General features: G+C 51.5%; 1 protein-coding gene across 3 annotated transcripts in view; it reads right to left on the bottom strand.

Annotated features, from left to right (window-relative positions):
• Positions 1 to 19,106, bottom strand: part of CPLANE1 (ciliogenesis and planar polarity effector complex subunit 1) — a 2,680,747-nt gene that overhangs the window by 579,259 nt on the left and 2,082,382 nt on the right. For all 3 annotated transcript variants that reach the window (XM_085631095.1, XM_085631092.1, XM_085631094.1), the window contains exon 44: positions 17,508 to 17,538. In XM_085631095.1, the coding sequence (XP_085487221.1) occupies positions 17,508 to 17,538 (31 nt within the window). The remainder of the gene's footprint in view (positions 1 to 17,507; positions 17,539 to 19,106) is intronic.

Genomic DNA, 19,106 nt, shown 5'->3' on the forward strand with positions numbered 1-19,106 from the left:
CCGCAAGTGATACACCCAAAACACTTTTCTCCTAAATGAAGGATGCTGCCGATCGCTGGTTGAAGCCACAAGAATCTACTTTCGAGGATGTTATGAACAAAATCTATCTCGAGCAATATATAGAGATCCTTCCTTCTAATACTCAGAGGTGGCTTCGGCAGCACACAAACATATCCATTGATCAAGCCGTTGAAATGGCCACTTCTTTTACCCGCGCCCAGTACCGTGGTACCTCCAAAGAATCAGAAAAACCCCAGAAAGGATCCCTGTCCACCAGGTTTGAGAGGAAACCTACCAAGAGCCACTCAGAATCCCTAAGGTCTCGACCTGAGAGGCCTGATAATCCCATCGCCTCTAGCCTCCAGTGTTTTGAATGTGGCGAATGGGTCCACATAGCCCATTTCTGAAGGAAGAAGAGAGAGAGAGAACCGAGGACGAGCCTATGGACGTCAGTTACGCACCACGATCGGTCTTATATGCACAAGAGATGGGGCATATGTATTATGTAAGTCTTGTAGTGAACAATAAGGAAATAAAAGCCCTCCTTGATTTAGGGTGCAAACATTCAGTGGGCCGGGAAGATGTGGTCCGCGTTTCCAAGTTCAGGTCAGGGAAGACTGTTAGCATACGCTGTGCACATGGGAATATTAGGGTCTATCCTGTAGCTCAATTACCTGTATGCACTAAGACAGGTACACAGGCCACTATCACTGTAGGGGTTCTTCCATCCCTTCCTGAGCCACTGATTTTAGGGGTGGATAATCCCTGTTTTCCCCTCTTCTTAGCCAGTGCCCATAAAACAGGAACCCCGTCAGAGAACTCTCATGACACCCTGCTAACTTCAGAACCCTGGGCTAAGGATAAGAATTTCAGGGGGCTCAATTAAACGATGCATCCCTTAGACATGCATGGCAGGGAGCACAGGAAACAAAGAACAACCAAAAGAGAAGCTATCCTTCTTTTGAGCAGCGAAAGGGGCTCCTTTACCGGATCGCCAAGGAAGGGGCCAAACCTCAGTTGTTAGTACCCACATGTTTCAGGGATCAAGTCCTTTTTTTGGCCATTCCCATCTATTGGCAGGACATGTGGGGGCTGAAAAAACTAGCAAAGCGATCTTAGATCACTTTTACTGGCCTGACATTTATCTACAGATTAAAAAGTATTGCCAGGAATGTGATATATGTCAGAAAAGAAACCCATTCATCCCTCCAAAAGCTCCTTTACCGCCTCTACCCATTATTGGGCACTCATTTGAACGTATCGGGATGGATTTAATAGGACCCCTTCCTAAGTCCGCTAAAGGACACAAATACGGCCTTATGATTGTAGATTACGCTACTCGATACCCTGAAGCCCTTCCCTTACGGGCAGCCACTATCACAACCATATCACAGAAGCTGATCGAGGTATTTTCAAGAATGGGGTTTTCAAGAGAGATACTCACGGACCAGGGCACGCCTTTCGTATCCCGTCTTATGAAGGAAGTGTGTAAACAATTAGATATCAAACACATAAAAACATCAGTATACTATCCCCAACCAGACACCCTTGTAGAACGGTATAACGGGAACTTAAAGGTCACGTTAAAGAAACTCTTGTCCGGGGATGGGAGGAATTGGGATCAGCTTCTTCCTTTGGCATTATTCGTTCTGCGAAGCACGGTCCAGTCCAGCCTGGGTGTCTCTCCATTTGAACTCTTATTCAGGAGGCGGCCGCGTACCTTCCTAGAGATTACGAAAAGTTGGGAAGAACAGGGTGTTTCTGAAGCACAAGCCCTACTAGAGTACGCGAATCAGGTGAAGGTGAGACTTCACAAACTGAGAGCTTTAGCCCAAGACAATCTAGAAAGGACACAAAAACAGCACAAACAACAATATGACAAAGGGACAAATTTAAGGGATTTTCAGGTTGGCGACTGGGTATTGGTCCTTCTTCCTCACACAAACTAAGAAAAGAATGGTAGGGTTCTTTTGAGGTTGTAATAAAAATCGTAAAGACTACTTGCCTACTACGTCTTTCCTCTAAAAAAACTCAAATGTATCACGTTAATGTATTAAAGAAATGGTTTGGTCCGATCTCCAAAAAGTCTTGTAGCGTTTCCTTTATTGCTCAAATGCAAACCACAGTCTATGAGACCGTATTTAGTCCCGAATTGAATACGAAGGAGAAAGCAGAATTACAATCTCTTCTCCTCTCGTTTTCCGATATTTTTTCCAATCAACCTGGCAAATCCTCCTTAACTACTCATTCAATACCTACCCTGGACGGTGTTGTAGTCAAATAAAAACCCTATCGGGTCCCCGAGGCCCGTCACGTGGCATTACGAAAAGAGGTGGAGGATATGCTAGCAATGGGAGTGGTGGTACCCTTGAGGAAATAAAATAAGACAAGGACCACTTCCCGGTTCTGTCCCCGCGCGCACTTCCCTATTCTCTCTGTTCTGAAAAACAATCCTATATGGCATCCATTTTAGGTACAGCCTCCATTTCGGAATTCATTTCAGCTTGCTCAGGGTTAGCCAGTTCACGGATTTCAAGCTGCATCTAGTTCGTTCAGTCAGCTACATCCCTAAAAGGCAGATCTATACAGCATTTATATATTTAGCATCCATTCAAGTATATTTACCGACATTCTGTCCAGCCTGCCCCTGAGAGCCTGTGAGCCCATCCACATTTCTTTAACGTACACATTCCTCCAAGAGCAACTGGTGTTCACCAATCGTTCTTGTTCCGAAACCTGATGGGAGCACCTGTTTTTGTATTGATTTCAGAGCTTTAAATCGCATCTCTAAACAAGATGGGTATCCCCTTCCCAGAGTGGATGAGCTAATTGAGCGCCTGGGTGAGGCTCGATATATATCCACCATCGACCTCACCAAAGGCTACTGGCAGATCCCTCTCCATCCGGCAGACCAAGAAAAGAACGCATTCTCAACTCCTGATGGCCTATTTCATTTCACAGTATTGCCCTTCGGCCTTCATGGTGCCCCTGCTAGCTTTCAGAGACTTTTGGACACCCTCCTGAAAAGCCACTCGGAGTACTCATCGGCCTATCTGGACGATATTGTTGTTTTCAGCAGAACTTGGGAAGAACATCAGTCCCACCTTTCGGCCATCTGTACTGAACTGAGGGACGCCAACCTTCACATCAATGCTAAGAAATCTAAATTTGCCTTTCAGAAGGTCAAATTCCTAGGGTATTTGTTGGGAAAAGGACTCATTGACCCACAATCAGAGAAGGTGAGGGCCATCCAAGACACCCCCTTTCCCACTACAAAAAAAGAGATGAGGGCTTTCCTTGGCCTTGTTGGTTACTATAGGCGGTTCATTCCCCTGTTTTCACAGACAGCTGCTCCTCTTACTGACCTACTCAAAAAGTCCACTACAGCTAATTGCATCAAGAACCCCTCTGAACAAGAAATCCAGGCCTTCAGGGCTCTGAAGACTTCTTTGACCACATCACCTGTATTACTCAGTCCGAATTTTCAGAAACCATTCATTCTTCAGACAGATGCCTCAGGGGTTGGGATAGGAGCTGTTCTTTCTCAACTGGATAATGAGGGGTTGGAACATCCTGTCCTGTATATAAGTAGAAAACTCTTCCCTAGAGAAACAGCGAATCCCACCAGAGAAGGAGTGTCTGGCCCTGAAGTGGAGTGTAGAAAAGCTCAGGTACTACCTAGAAGGAAGATCCTTTATACTGTATACCGACCATGCTCCCCTCACCTGGCTCCAGAGAAATAAGGGTGCTAATGATAGGGTCCTTCGCTGGTTTTTGGCACTTCAACCCTTCCGCTTTGAGGTACGTCACCGTAAAGGTACCGAACAAGGCAATGCGGATTACCTGTCCCTGTTTCCTCTTTCCCTCTATCTGGGAAACCTAGGGAGGGCGTGTGTCACGAGTCCGATAACGAACTACAGACACTACTGCCCTTTGACACGGACAATGCATTTACGGACATCATAGCCCCCTCTGTGCAGGCAGGTCTGGAGCCCTTTAAGAAACATCAAGAAGGAACTGTGGGGGCGAGGCCCGTGACGCCACCCAACACCGACCTATCGGAGGAGCAGACGGGCAACACAAGAGGGCCGGACCTCCGAAGGAGCACGGAAGCGGAGGATCCCAGAAAAGAAGAGTTTGTGGTGTGGACTGCCAGAGAAGATGGAAGCGGGATACAGGAGGAGACCGTAGGAGTTCCCGTGGAGAAGGACGCCAAATCCAGAGTTGTTGCTGTTCACGAGGAGCTCCCGTCGGGAGGCCAACAGGACCGTGCGTCGCCCAGCCACTCTATAGGAAGAGGGTGGCTTGCTAAGGTACGGTCGACATTTCAAGGGTTCACGGGGCACGGGAGAGGGAGGGCTAAGTATAGAGGGAGGTCACGACAGGGTCCACTGGGTGACGGACTAGCGGTGAATACTTCCCTCACTCCTGTTCCTTGAATAAGGAAGTACAGACTTCCTAAATCACTGACCCGACATTTTTTTTGTTTGTTTCTTTATTCGCATCCGGGCTGCTCCCTAAACTGAGACCGAATCCCAGGAAGAAGGTGAAAACAAGAACGAACTCCCCAAACTCAGAAAGACTCTTGGTGACAACGGAAACAGCCCAATAAGGAAACCTCCTATATTATCACTGTCACATGTGCATAAATCAATAAAACGCGTGGAACTCTATCATTAGTCGTTTTCTTTTTGCCTTCCATACGGGTAACGACCCCTATACCCGACAGAAGGGTTTTTAGGTCTTGCCTAGCGCCGCAGCGCAAAGCGTTGCTTGCTTTGCGAGACATGCAGTATATATTATAGTGTGGAAGCTTCGAGGAAGCTCCGCCTACTCTCCGGCCCATCTTTCTCATTGGCTTAGGTCCTAAATACTGCCTACCGATTGGTTTTGGGCATTATTAGGCCCTCCTCATGACAAGCATGTCGTCATTTGTATCCTTCCACAGCTATCCGTCCCTTTACTCCTGCACTATTTTCTTCCCTGACTCCCCCCTCGCAGTCCGTAACATCTCGACCCCCCCACCCCCTTCCTGCCTTCTCGCCCGCTCGTCACCGGTACTCTAGGGAGAGAGGTGCCCAGGAGAAGCGGCAGAAAAAACTTGCGGCTGCCACTCAAAGTGCAACGAGGTAAGCAAAACCGGGCGGGCCTCCCGGATGCACCTGGAGCAGCCCGCCTGTAGCCAAGAAAAATGGTGCCCAGAGCCGTAAATGCCTCTTTCAAGTTTGCGCTAAGTTGCACCTTTGCCAATGCTTCTTATTTTCTGCGCACTGTGCGCGCTTTCACTTTCATTGTTGATTCGCAATGGCGGCCGCCGCACACACCACTCGTGGGACCCTGCCCTGGAGCAATGGCAGCCACATGCAGTACGGTGTCTGACTCTCGCCCATCCACCATCCCATGTTCTTCTCAGCTTCCCCGCTTCTGTTTTCGGCAAGCCCAGTATGCCGGCCACTTCAGGAGGAGAACAGCGGCTCTTCAGTAAATCAGGTTTGTAGCGCTACATAGGAAAAATATATTTATACATTTTTTTACCCGATCTGATAAAGCACACAGAGTCTCCCATGTGTCAATTTGTGTTGTGAGTTATAAGTCCTGGGAAGCAAGCTTTAAAGGACGCCTTCGCTCCTAAGCGTACCTGTCATCTCCAGACCCGAGGTGTTTATAAACACATCAAAAAGCTCCTGTGCTTTCTGCTACCCATGGTCGCTGCTCGCTTGTGTGCCTCAAAGCCAACCTTTTCCAGTAGCAATGACCCACTGCTTATCAAGATCACTATGTCGCCCGCGCACACCTGGGGTCTCTGCTTAGGGACTCCCAAATCAGTGCACGTACAGGCATCCCAGAGTAGCCAAAGGGACTAGTGCCCTAGAGCTGCTGCTTGATGCGGTGGTGGCCAGGGTACCCCGTGCAGTCACGTACCCTTGCACCGGAAGGTCGACTACTGGCTCCGGAGCATGCTTGTTTAAATTGTGAGCACTAGCACTATTTTCTCCCCGTGCCTCCTACAACTCCTCCCACCCCTCGCAGCTTCTTTTCTTAGCCCTTTGCTCCTTGAAACATGCAGTTTTACAGTACGGGCTGAAATATTCAGCTATGCAGCACCGTATGTTGTTTAATAGTTAAATAATTATTTTAATGATTGCAGTGATGTTATTGGGCTTGCCGTTGTTTAAAATTAAACTTTCAATTACACTAGAAAAGGAACTGTTTCTGTTAGAAGCCTTGAAAAGCACCAGCTGCGACACAACTGGATTCTAAGCGCTACAACATTTAAGGTAGTTTAACAGCCTCTTAAAAAGCAACACAGAATACAGAACAGTGTTTGAACAGTCAGGGTAACAGGGCTCCGAACAAGCCTTTAGGGCGATGTGCCCACCACAGCGTGGGGCGGAAGAGACTCGGGGCTCGCAACGGCGTGGGTGGCCAGGGTAGGACAGACACAGAGCTCGGGGCGGGACAGACCAGGGCTGGCCTCGTCATGGGGTGCGACAGACCCACAGCGTGGGGCACAGACCCAGGGCTGGCTTCGTTGTGGGGTGCGACAGACCCAGGGCGTAGGGAGGGACAGACCCAGGGCTCACCATGGCATCCCACAAGGAAGCAGTGATGCTGCAAGCGGAGGCGACCCAGCCATCTGCGGGGACTCCCTGTGAGATTAAACCGGGTGGATGGGAGAAGGGAAATTCCATGGAGAACCGACTGCAACATAGGTAGGGTGGAGAGTGCAGCAGAGAATGTGATGTTACGTTGTCATAATGTAGTGATTTGTAGTTAACGCACACATTAGAGTTGTTAAACAATTTGACGCGCTCCATAAACTCCTTTTATATATATATTTTTTTTTTTTTTAAAAAACCTTTATTCGTGCATATTAAAAGAACAAATACGGGCCTACAACCTTCAGGCCGGCCACAATACGGTTAAGCACTGATACAAACATTACGGCCCCTGTGCTTCAACGGTCAAGATTAGCAACGATTTATGAATTATACACTGGAGAGATCCTTGACACCAGGGGGAGGAGAAGTGAAGGTTAATTTTAAAGTTTTTCAAAATAATTTTATCAGGAAAAAAGTCAGTGAAGAGTAAGAACCAAGGAGATTCGAGTCCACACGATATCTTCACCACGCGAGAGAGCAGCAGCATCATCATTAAAACAGCAATGGAAGTAAAATCTCAGGCAGTGAGGCAATGCAGTTATATAACAGGATAGTCACATGAGCAATTACGCACCCCTCTAGTGCCGCCCCCACTCAGTCAACCCCACACCCGGACCCAGAATCGAAACAAGTATAGTACAGAAGGCGGGGAGGAGCCTAGCGCGCAACCAAGATGGCCGCGTAGGTGCGAAGCTCCCGAGGACCTCCGCGACCTCCTGAATTAATCCTGATTATATCCTGTCTTTGACGAGGGGACTGTGTCTGTGTACCCGAGCTGAGGCGGCACCCGTTTTCCGTTTTCGAATCGGACCCCGGACACTGGTGGGAGCACCGATCGAAGATAGCGGCCTTCTCCGCGCCGGCCCCCCGGATTGGAGTTGTGGGGCGACCCGGGGACAAAGCGATCAACAACGGCGGGCAGGGCTGGGCGACTCGCGTACCCCGCGCTTTCACTTTCGCTTTTGCGCCCTCCTTGCCCTCAAGCGAGGTAGGGTTGCGGAGCGGGGTGCGGTGGTGTGGCCCTGCCCCTGTGCCCGGCTGACCCGCCGGCTGTGAGTTGTCCTGCGGTCCAGGGGTCGCCCCCCCCCCGGAACCCGTGAACTGGTTTATCGGCCCTTTCGAGGAGATTGGCACGACTTTGGGAGTGCGACATGTCCACAAAGCAAGATGGCGACCGGGCCAAGGTGAAATCGACCCGCCGCGGCCCGGCACATCAGTCAAACAGTATGGACCGCTACACCCTCCAGAAGGGATTCCCAGAGGCACAGCGTACATCCCCCGCGGGCCCGGCTGAGGCGTCTGCTCAACCCGCGGATCTGACCCTCCGGGACGTCATGAGCGCCATTGCCGAGATGAAGGCCTCGGTGGACCAGCGCTTTGATACTCTGGCGCAGAAGATAGACTCGGCCCTGGTGGAGGTGGGCCTGGTGAGAGCCGACTTGTCTAAAACAAATGACCGGGTCGATTCCCTGGCCCACACCACCTCAAGTCTCACTACAGACGTGGCGGCCCTTCAAAAGGAGGTGCACCGGCTTGGCCAGGCGAGCGCCATGATGGACCGTCGATTGGAGGACGCCGAGGGTCGGGCCCGGAGGAACAACGTTCGTATTGTCGGGGTGCCGGAGGGACGGGAGGAGGAGGCAGCAGATTTGTTTGTGGAAGACCTGATCCTCACCCATCTCCAGCCCCGGGGGCTGAGTAAACTTTTTGCGGTGGAACGTGCTCACAGGGTCCCCGGAGGAAGACCTAAGGTCGGAGCTCCGCCGCGGCCTCTCATTGCCCGGATTTTTAACTTTCGGGACAGAGACGCTATCTTGCAGACTTCCAGGCTACAGGGACCGGTCAAGCTTGATAATATGGACGTGAATTTCTACCCTGACTTTACTCCGACGGTCCAAAAGCAGAGACTGAGTTTTCTCGGAGTTAAACGTCGCCTACGGGACATGCATCTTAAGTACTCAATGCTTTTTCCAGCTAAGCTGAGGGTGGAGGTGGATGGTCGCACGCACTTTTTTGACCGTCCCGAGGCGGCTGGGGACTGGTTGGATACTCTGCCTGGGGATCGGGGCCGGGGGGGTGGGGGGGGTGCGGCTGGCGGGGAGGGCGCGCCGGATCAGAACTGAGGGGTGAATAGTAGGCCTTGCTCTGGACAACATTTTGGTTACCATTCACTGATCGTGTATGTTCCCCTCCTATGGAGGTCGTACGGGGTCCGTTGGGGGCTTTCCCTCCTCCTCTGGGGGACTAGTTAGTTTTTCATCTATGGGGCGACAGGCACACTGCACTTTGGGGGGGCTGTCTGGGCTCATGCAGGGGTGCAGGGAGGGGGGAGTTCTGTTGGGATGGGTGGGTGGGGGTGGAGTGTTGTTTGTTTGCACCGCAAGGCGAACCCTTTACTGTATTGTTGCTTTTGAGATGCTCTTTGGGGGACGATTGATGGCTTCCATGTATGATGGGGGGTAGGGACCTGACTGTGTTATCATGGAACGTTAACGGACTGGGGGATAGGATTAAGCGTGGTGTGGTCCTGCAGTATCTGAAACGAATTTCACCAGATGTGATCTTCCTGCAGGAGACACACCTTATAGGTAATTCCTTTCATGCCATGAATCGGAGAGGCTATCGCTTGGTGGCCCATTCGGGCTTCACCTCGGGCTCGCGGGGGGTGGGCATCATGATTAAGAACTCGCTCCCATTGGAGATTGATGAGGTGCGCCATGATGAGAGGGGACGTTACACTGTCTTGGTGGGTAGAATGGAGGGCAGAGTGGTCGTTTTTGTATCAGTGTACGTTCCGCCGGGGTTGCAATCTACCACGTTTGCGGACCTGGGGCGCCTCCTCCTTGACCTCCCGGATGGGCTTCTGGTGGTTGGGGGGGACTTCAATGCGGTGGCTTCAGGGTCTATGGATCGTCATCCCCCCAGGGACCTCCCCCGGGCACAGGCGTGGCTGTCCGGCCTCTTAGATACACTAGGATTGGTGGATTGCTGGCGACTAAAGCATCCCGCGCAGCTGCAATACACCTTCCACTCGGGTGCCCATGGTAGCCTCTCGCGGCTTGATTATATCCTTGTTCCTGCGGCCTATGTTGGGAGGGTGGGAGAGGTGCGCCATCTGGCGCGGGGTATTTCAGATCACTCCCCACTACTGCTGCATCTTGATGTCTTCCCGAGGGGGGAGGGCAGGGTAGCCCCAATCAATGCCTGGTACCTGCGCGACCCCACTATTCGAGCCGAATTGATCAAATCCTTGCAGCGGTACTTTGAGGAGAATGTGGGGTCTGTCCCTTCTGCCATCTCCCTTTGGGAGGCTTTTAAGGTAGTTCTTAGGGGGGAGGCCCTCTCCTTTATCTCCCATGCCCGGAGGCGCGAGCGGGAGGGGGTAACCCGGGTGGAGGCCGAAATTACTGAACTAGAGGGTGACCTGGGGAGCGGGGTGACGGAGGCCACATTGCATGCTCTACACCTCAAGCAGGCGGCCTATAGGGCCCTCGTCACGGAGGCGGCCAGGGGCCTCAGTAGAGAGCAACAGGGGCGACTGTATGATGTGGGTGATAAGGCTGGTAAATTGATAGCGTGGTTGGATAAAAAGGAGAGAGCGAGTCGTGTGGTTCCGTTGATCGAGAGGATGGATGGTGTATGTGTCACCGAGCCGGACGCCATTGTCTCCTGCTTCGCGGATTACTTCCGCGAGGTATATTCCCCGGTTTCTCCCTGCTCGGAGGAGGATTCCAATGCCCTGCTTCGGGACATCGCGCTGCCCTCCCTTTCGGTGGAGGACAGGGATTCGCTGGACGCTCCTCCCACCTCGGACGAAATTGCCCTTGCTATCCGCTCGGTCGCATCTGGCAAGGCCATGGGCCCCAATGGCATTCCTATCGAGCTGTACAAGCTGCGACCGGATGTGCTGGCGCCCCACCTGCGCGCGATGTTCCTGGCGGCCTGCTCGTGGGGTTCCCTTCCTCCGGACCAGCGTCTGGCCACGATCGTGGTGATCCACAAGGAGGGGAGGCCCCATGAGCGGGTCACATCCTATAGGCCTATCTCGCTCTTGAATGCGGAGCCCAAAATCCTCGCCAAGGTGCTGGCCAACCGGCTGGTCGGCGTGGTGGGCGACTTGGTCCACCAAGACCAGTCCGGCTTCATACCCCATCGTAACACGGCCCTTAATCTGCGACGCTTGCACGGGGTGCTCGCGCGTGTCCCGTTCGTGCGGGAACCGGCCATCTTGGCGTCCTTGGACGCCACCATGGCGTTTGATACGCTTGAGTGGCCATACATTTGGGCGATGCTGGCGAAGTTTGGCTTCGGACCGGGCTTCATCAGCTGGGTCAAGTTGTTGTATTCCGGCCCATTGGCGCAGGTGGTGGTGAATGGACGAGTTTCGGCCCCATTCGCACTGGGACGGGGTACGCGACAGGGCTGCCCCCTGTCGCCTCTCCTGTTTGCACTGGCCCTGGAGCCCCTGGCGGAGTGGCTGCGGTGGCACCCTTCCATCCGTGGTCTCCGTTGGACTCCCGAGCATGAGGACCGTGTGTCCCTCTACGCTGATGATATCCTTCTATATCTCGCTTCCCCGCGTAAATCACTGATCGTCCTAGTTGATGTTTTGCGCTCATTCGGTCGCAACTCAGGCCTCGTCATCAACTGGGCGAAATCCTGTGTATATGTGCTTGCCGGGGAGGCTCCGGTCCTACCACGGGACTGTCCGATCCAGATCGCCTCCCAGGGGTTTCGGTACCTGGGTATATATATTACTCTGGACCCGGAGGCCCGCTACGAGCGGAATTTGCTGCCCCCCCTCCAGCGCTTGAAGGAGGACGTGGTGCGTTGGCGGCGTCTGCCGCTTTCGCCGCTTGGCCGAGCGGCCTTGTTCAAAATGATGTCGTTGCCGCGCTTTCTGTACGCTCTCCAGAACACTATGGATTTGGTTCCGGCGCGCTACTTCCGAGAGGTGGAGAGTTTGCAGCGTCGCCTGTTCTGGGACGGGAGGCCACGTATCGCCTTGGCTAAATTGACGCTCCCGTGGTACGATGGGGGGGTTGCCCTCCCGGATATTAAACGGTATTACTGGGCCTCCCAGCTAGCTGCGATTAATCATGGCCTTTACGGGCCCGCCCTGAACCCGGCATTTGAAATGGACAAGATGCTCCTGCCCGGTGGCGACTACAATCGGGCGCTCTACTCTGGCGCGCCGGACCCTCGCCTGACGGGACCGACGCGTGTCATGGTGCGTGTATGGCACGCGGCTAACGCAGCTATGGGGTGGAAGGACCGTTTGACCCGGGCGTCACCGCTATATGCATCGGCGAGGTTGGGCTCCTTGTGGACCTCGAAGGGCTTCGAGAAATGGGACACGATCGGCATCAGCACAGTGGGAGATCTCTGGACGAGGGGGGGATTCAAAACTTTCGAGATGCTGCAGACGGAGTTTCAGTTGCAAGGCAGTGAGTACTTCCGGTACTTACAAGTCCGCCACGCGCTGGGCTCCGTCTTCCCGGATGTCGCGTCCATTCCGGAGTCTTCCCCCCTGGAGGACAGAGTGCTCCATGGCCATGTCCCAGACAGCACGATCTCCCTTATATATAAAAAACTGATTAACGACCGATCGGGCCTGCTGACTGGCCTCCGCGAGGCCTGGGTTGCCGATGGGCTGGAGTTGGACGACGAGGACTGGATGTCCGCGGTGGCCTCTCCGAAGGAGGTGGCCATCCCGGCTCGCCTTCGCTTCGTCCAGCTTAAGATCCTCCACCGGGTTTACGTGACGGGGCCAAGGCTTCTACGTATGGGCTTGGCTGAGGATGGACTGTGTAAGCGTGGCTGTGGTGCTTTGGCAACCTTCTTGCATATTCTGTGGGAATGCCCAAAGGTGGAGCGATACTGGCGTGGTGTGCATGAGGTCCTGCGAGTGGTTACGCGTGTCGTGCTGTTGCCTGAAGCGAGGAGATGCTTGCTGAATGTGTGGGAGCCAACTGACTACTCGGTTCCGCAGACGCGGTGGGTGACTCTGGGATACATGATCGCCAAGCGTGACATTGCTCAATTGTGGGGATCCCAGAGGCCTCCGGCGGTGTCGGCCTGGAAAGAACACATGGATTGGTGTATGTTTCGTGAAAAGGTGGTGTATGTTGCGAGGGGTAAGCCTGGGGCGTGGGTGAAAATCTGGGGCCCCTGGAACGCCTATCGCGGGGGTATTTGCGAGCCGCCGCTGCTGCCGGCTGCTTCACCAGCTCCGTCCCCCTAGCCGACCCCCTCCCCCAGCCATGGGCACGTGGTTCCCCAGTCCTTGATCTGTTCTCATTCCCCTCTTCAGAGTTTGGCGATTGGTTGGGGTCCCCCACTTAAGGAGCGCGTGCTGTCACTTGGGATTGCGGGTTGCCTTGCGGGTGTGGTTGTTTTTGTGTTGTTGTGTTTTGACAAAAGGAAACCGTATTGTTGGTTTGGAGTTATGTGGCCTGCACTACTGATATCTCCTGATTTACCCTTTTTGCACCGCCAAGAGATTTTTCTGTATGTATGTCATATGCTACTGCCACTCTAGCGGCCGGCCAGACGGTTGTAGGCCCATACTTGTAACTATTTGAGATTGTAATAAACGGTTTCAAAAAAAAAAAAAAAGAAAAAAAAAAAAAAAAAAAGTATAGTACAGAAACATAAAAAGAAAGAAAGGCCCATAGAACTAATTAGAAACAGTAAATTACCCCCCCACCCTACACCAATGCGGAGGCTACGGCCTGCCCCCCCCCCGGCATAGTGCCTGTCGCCCAATAAACCCGAAATGTAGACAAGAGAGAGAGTAAGAATAGAGTGAAAAAAGATAAGAAAACAGTACACCTATGATAAAGGGGGTGAGAAAAGAATAGGACTATTCCAATCTAAACTCCCAAAAAGAAGAAAGTGGGGAGGAGCCTACGTATCATCAGAGCGCCCTGAACCATCGGCCCTCTATGGCCTCCACACACTGAGAACCCACTACACCAAAAGCGGTCGTGTGAAAATGAGTTATCACAACAATTTAAATGACGGAAGACAGATCGCGACAACATAGACATACAGTTCCAGTCCCCGTCCAGCCCATCCGTGAAACCATGGCGATATAAATCAGTCTAGCCCTGGCCCGATCGCGGGCTTGAGATTAAGCCAGCCCCTACATGAAGGCCCCGCACCCCGTGCAGACAAAGACAATATGGCCGCTTGGGGGAAGATGGTGAAGTAAAATCACAAAATGGCCGCCGATCATCTGTAGAGGTCCCTTTGTGCGCCACATAAAGTCCAGACATGGCATGTAGAGTACAGGAGTTCCACAGAAAAGAAGCAGTAGGCCACCGTGAACGATTCCTAGAGGAGGTTAGGTGTTGCTCAGCTGGATACTCTTGCAGGCGCGGTGAGGCAGGCAACAATGAAGCAGGCAGCAATGAACGGGGAAACAAAGTATCCGCTGTTGAGCTGGAGAGCAGTTGATCCTGGGTGCCGGGAAAGCCAGATGCAGGCCCCAGTGTAGCACGATCACACACAGCCGTTGCGTCCCCGCAAGAGGACAAAAGCACTGGCAGACCCACGCCGTGTTGATGACAAACGGAGCGCTCACGACCCGCAGCCGACAGCATGGAGTCAAACTGCTCACTCAGTGCCTGCAAGCGAGCACACATTTGTAGACGAAAGTCCCGCAGGACAGCCAGAACGGAGCCGCATGTCAGCGGAAGCTGCACCCCCACATCGGCCGCAATCCGGGACGGCACTGTGGAGCTGGTGTCTGGTGGAGGGAGGGCGAAGTGGGCAGCGGGCAAGACTGGAGTATCACCCCCCAGCCGCGAGCAGGCAAACAACGCCATGTTTTACCGCCGGACGGTACAATGGCCAGGGGGGGGGGGTCGTAGCAAGAAGTCAGTTCCCCTCAGGTCTGCGCCGCAACAGAGAAAGCCAACAGTCGCCGCCCTTCCCTCGGGTTCGCTTTGCAGCCGACTAGGCAATAGAAGAAGGGGGTCGGCAGCCTCCCACAGCGTGGTCCACAGATCGGGGCAGGAGACTCGCCGCACCGGGGCTTACCTCACAGCCCCAGCCCTTCAGACACAGGGTACAGGAGGTGTCTGGCCGTCCCTCCCCAGGCTCATCTGGCGACAGTCCGTGGTGTGAGGTGAGGTCGGGACCGCGGGGCTCGGGCTTGCGCTAGCGGGTCCGGTGACTGCGGAGCTTCCAGGGGGCCGGCAAAGGCCACAATGGAACAGGGGTCCAGGGCGGAGGACAAAAGCACCAAGAACTCCGGCGTCCGGGCGGGCTGGGACTTCGGGGAAGCGGCGGCGTGGACAGCGCGTCGTCGCACACGTTTCACCTCGAGAATCGGCGAGGATGGGAATCAGGATGATAGTCCGAGGCCAAGGGCCGACGGAGCCGGGCGCTCAAGCGTCTGCTCCGGTCGCCATCTTGGCTTCTCCCCCCTCCTTTTATATTTTTAACGTTTTAATCCGAATTATTTTTTATAAAACAGAAATTGTTATGATAAAAGAAAAACCTAACCCTTATGGTTATCTTTCACACGTGTGCAGTGAGCTGTGTAACGCAGTACGGCGCATTGGTAATCTAGGGTCTTGACTGCAAGCCTGCAGAATTGCGTTTTGTCATAATATACATTATTGCCAAGAAACAAAAAAGAATACAAAAACAGAACCCTTTTGCCTGGGTATGCCTAGTTTACATAAGCAAATTGTTTGACAAAAACAGTTGTTGCGCCTAACCACAGAAAGAAGACCGTCTCCCTTACTCCCAAAACCTCTGCAGCCTGTCCTATGAAACCGTTCTCTCTGGTCTGTCCTCTGCAGCCTGTGTCTTTTGTTTGAAACTGCGATCCATCTTTTACACCTGTCTCTAATTTGTCCTCTGCAGTTTGTCTCTTACTGTGCCTGTCTCTGAAGACTTACTCTAGTGCCTGCCCTCTGCAGTCTTTTTCTTCAGCTTGTCACTCAGGAACTTTTTGTGGCCTGTTTCTACAGCCAATTGTGTGAAACCTGTCTCTGTGGTCTCTTCCTTCAGCATATCTGGTTTGCTCTCTTCAATCTGTCTGTTCTCTGGTCTGTACTCTACAGTCTGTCTCCCTGGTATGTTCTCTTCAGTCTGGCTCTCCGGCTTTTCCCAGTGGCCCCTCGTCTGCAGCCGACTTCAGAAGTTTCCTCTACAGCCCAAGCTCAGCAGTCTGTCTCTGCAGAGAGTGACCATCTAGCAGCTTGTCTCTACAGCCTGCTCTGTGATCACTGTTCTGTGCCACGTCTTTGCACTCTGTCACTGTACAGAGGGAGCACCTGGCAGCCTGTCCCTACAACCTGCCTGCCTGCCTGCATGGTTACTGTTCAGTAGCCTGTCTTAGCAGACGGTCTCTTCAGAGAGTTACCATCTGGCAGTCAGTCTCTACTTTTGGACTTCCGGAGCGTGAACGATGGCAGCAGCACCTGCTCAGATGACCTTCAATTAAGAATTGTTTTTCCCCCTTTTCTGCACAGGGTGCCCACTGTCCTCAATTCATCAGGACAACTCCAATGTATTTAGGAACACCTCATTAATAATGTAGGGACAGCTACTACACCCGCTCCTGACTCTTAGGAGTATCCTTCCCTACACAAGCTCAGTGTGTCCACCAACGCTCTCCTTTTGTACACTATCTAAATCGCCTCTTTGTGACAGCAGTCCTATGTGCAAGGTATAAACCCCCTCTGGTTTGCATGTTGTCAATTCGAGACTCTGTGTTCGGTTGATATCCAAAATATGAATTAGAACAGCAAATTAGGACTAAAACTTCTTGACTGGTCAACTCGAGCAGCTGGCAGGGCCACTGAATTACCACACCCCTGTAAATCCTTAAGCCACATAAATAATATATCATGGTAACTGGATGGAAAGATTTAAAGGGTAGATTGTTACTAATGGTTTTTCTTTTGAGGTGGAAGTGGAATAGGCAGGCACCTGCTCTTGTACTGCAGAACGCCAACATATATCCTACTTTATTTTGTTACCAATCTTTTTTTTATGCAATGGCATATCTTTCAATGTCAATTTTTTTAATGAAACTGTGTAGGCGCATGTACTTAATATAAAATCTGTAAATCGGCATTGCTTTAACAGTACAGCTGTAAACAGTCCAAAAATATTAATTTCCGAACATTTACCAGAATTTACATTTCCTAATATATGAGCAAGGCTATGTTGCAGTAATGTGTGATAATGTGTTGCATGGCTAAATACTTATAAGGTCCCAAAGGCGAGACCGATTGCATTGCAAATGCTTGTTGGGATAGTCATGTCAAAGAGCTTTAAGAAACATAACCCAATAAAAGATTAACTAGACCCCACTTTGGAATTTTGGATCAGTTAACTGTCAGAATGAGGGTGGAAGTGATAAACGTCTTACTTAAAAATGTAAACAATTGGAAAGAATGCTGGCAACATATATTGGCTGTTTATCACTGAAGGAAAAGAGTTAGTTGTGGATTAGGATCTAGCAGTCCGAAATTGTAATTACTTTAGAATCCAGTAGTCGGCAGCCATTTATGCACTAAAGTTCTATTTTGTGACCTGTGTATACATAATGTGTAATTACTTCCCGTAACTCTAGGCAGTGTGTGTCTGCAATTAGCAAATAAAACATTAACTCACGAATGGAGATAGTGACATTTTCCTACGACCTGACAAATTATGAGGCATATTTTATTTTGTGTGCGCGCCCATAAGTAATAAAAAAAGAGCTTCTAAAAGATAGAGGTACAAATCGTGAAATACAAGAACAAACTATTTTCTGTTCCATCAGCAACGCATTTTACAGAGGGCGAGCACATTATTTAGATCTTCCAAATCACTCACCTCTCGCGCACTTCCTCCACTCTGGGCAAGTCTGAAACAGAAAAGGGCTTCTTGAGTCTCGAGTCAATGGATTGTCTTCGAACATCTCCCCTCCTAACTGTGACCCAAGTAAGGCATCCACACTTCACAACACACAACTGGGAATGCGTACAAAGACTCCCTCTGGGCACAGTACTGCTCTGAATAAATACACATTCAACCGTCACAAGCACCAGGGGAGAGGCCTCGGGTGCAGTCTACTCAGGTTCATTTACATTCTCCCTGGGCACCAGGGAAGCCTGGCAGGTAGCTCTGGAGAACTGCACGTCCCAGGACTTAAAGTTACATGGCAACACCACACGAGGCCTGCAAAAGTACAGATGAATATTTGAAGACGTTTGCATCTTTAATGACGTCGTTTTGCTTAATAGCAACAAGCCAGCGTCAGTTTTATTTATTCAATACAGGAAGTAGCAGTGCACGCTTGCATCACAAACAGAACGTGCAGCAGCAGTGCACGCGGGCACCGTGTACAGCACTGGTAGCAGCAGTGCCTGCGTCCTCTAATCACACAGACCAGCGTCAGCAATGCAAGCTCCGCGTGCCCATAGGCATTCTTGAATTCTTAGTGGATGAGCAAGGGGGCGGGGGAACGGCTGGGCTGCGGCAGGCATACAAGTGTGGAGGGAGCATGTGTGGACGGACGGAGGTGTGACTGGATGAGCACAGTGTGTGTCGATGGATATAGGAAGATGTATGGAAGGATGAACAATGAGCAGGGCACAAGTCCTTAAAAAAATAAGTGGGGGGACTAACCTAGTTAATGAGTATACAAGTGACATCACGGCGCGTGACACCACAGGAAGTGGCATCATAAGAAGTGACATCAGATCTTAAGCCCTCACATATATGTTTAGCAGGTCTATCATGAGTACATTGGAGCACATTTCGAGTATACAGGGAAACCCTCCTGATTTAGGCAGAAAATTCACACTTTTGTAAGCTACACAAACAATGTTGCCTTTCGTCAGCGTAAACTTCCTCTACCCATAATGCTTTACAAGAAAAAATTGTGATATTTTAATTAATACAACGCCTCCTCAGGGGTAGTAAACACAATACAAATGCTATTTTGGGTAGATACTCATTACTGGGCAAGACCAACACATCTGACAATCTTATAGCGCATGCATATCGACCTAAACAGAGTCTGCAAAAAGTGAAAAGCTGCATCACTCAATGATGTGTGAAGTGCTAACAAGGTGTGAGCCTTTGTTTCCCCTTTGCTGCATATGCTTCTAGGTGTGAGACTCCTGACTGCTGCCAGCCAGGAGACTCCAACAAAAGGCGGCTGATGACCCCTCAAATTCAGCCTTTGTTACGAGTCTAGCAGGAGTCCCAGTGTTTGCAAATGACACCCAGACGAATTCAGCATATTTTTCAGTGGGGCCCAACTTCTTGGCAGGGTGGACGGCGTCCAACCTGTGAAAATAGTGGGTGGACGCCGTCCACCCATGTGTACCCTCGACTTGTGCCCTGCCGATGAGTGCACAGATGCACAGAGATCGAGCGGTTGTACAGAAATACTGGATGGAGAGTGGGTGGATCGATGGAGCCAAA

This window comes from Triturus cristatus, chromosome 2_1, assembly GCF_964204655.1.
Source record: "Triturus cristatus chromosome 2_1, aTriCri1.1, whole genome shotgun sequence".
Taxonomy (NCBI): Eukaryota; Metazoa; Chordata; class Amphibia; order Caudata; family Salamandridae; genus Triturus; species Triturus cristatus.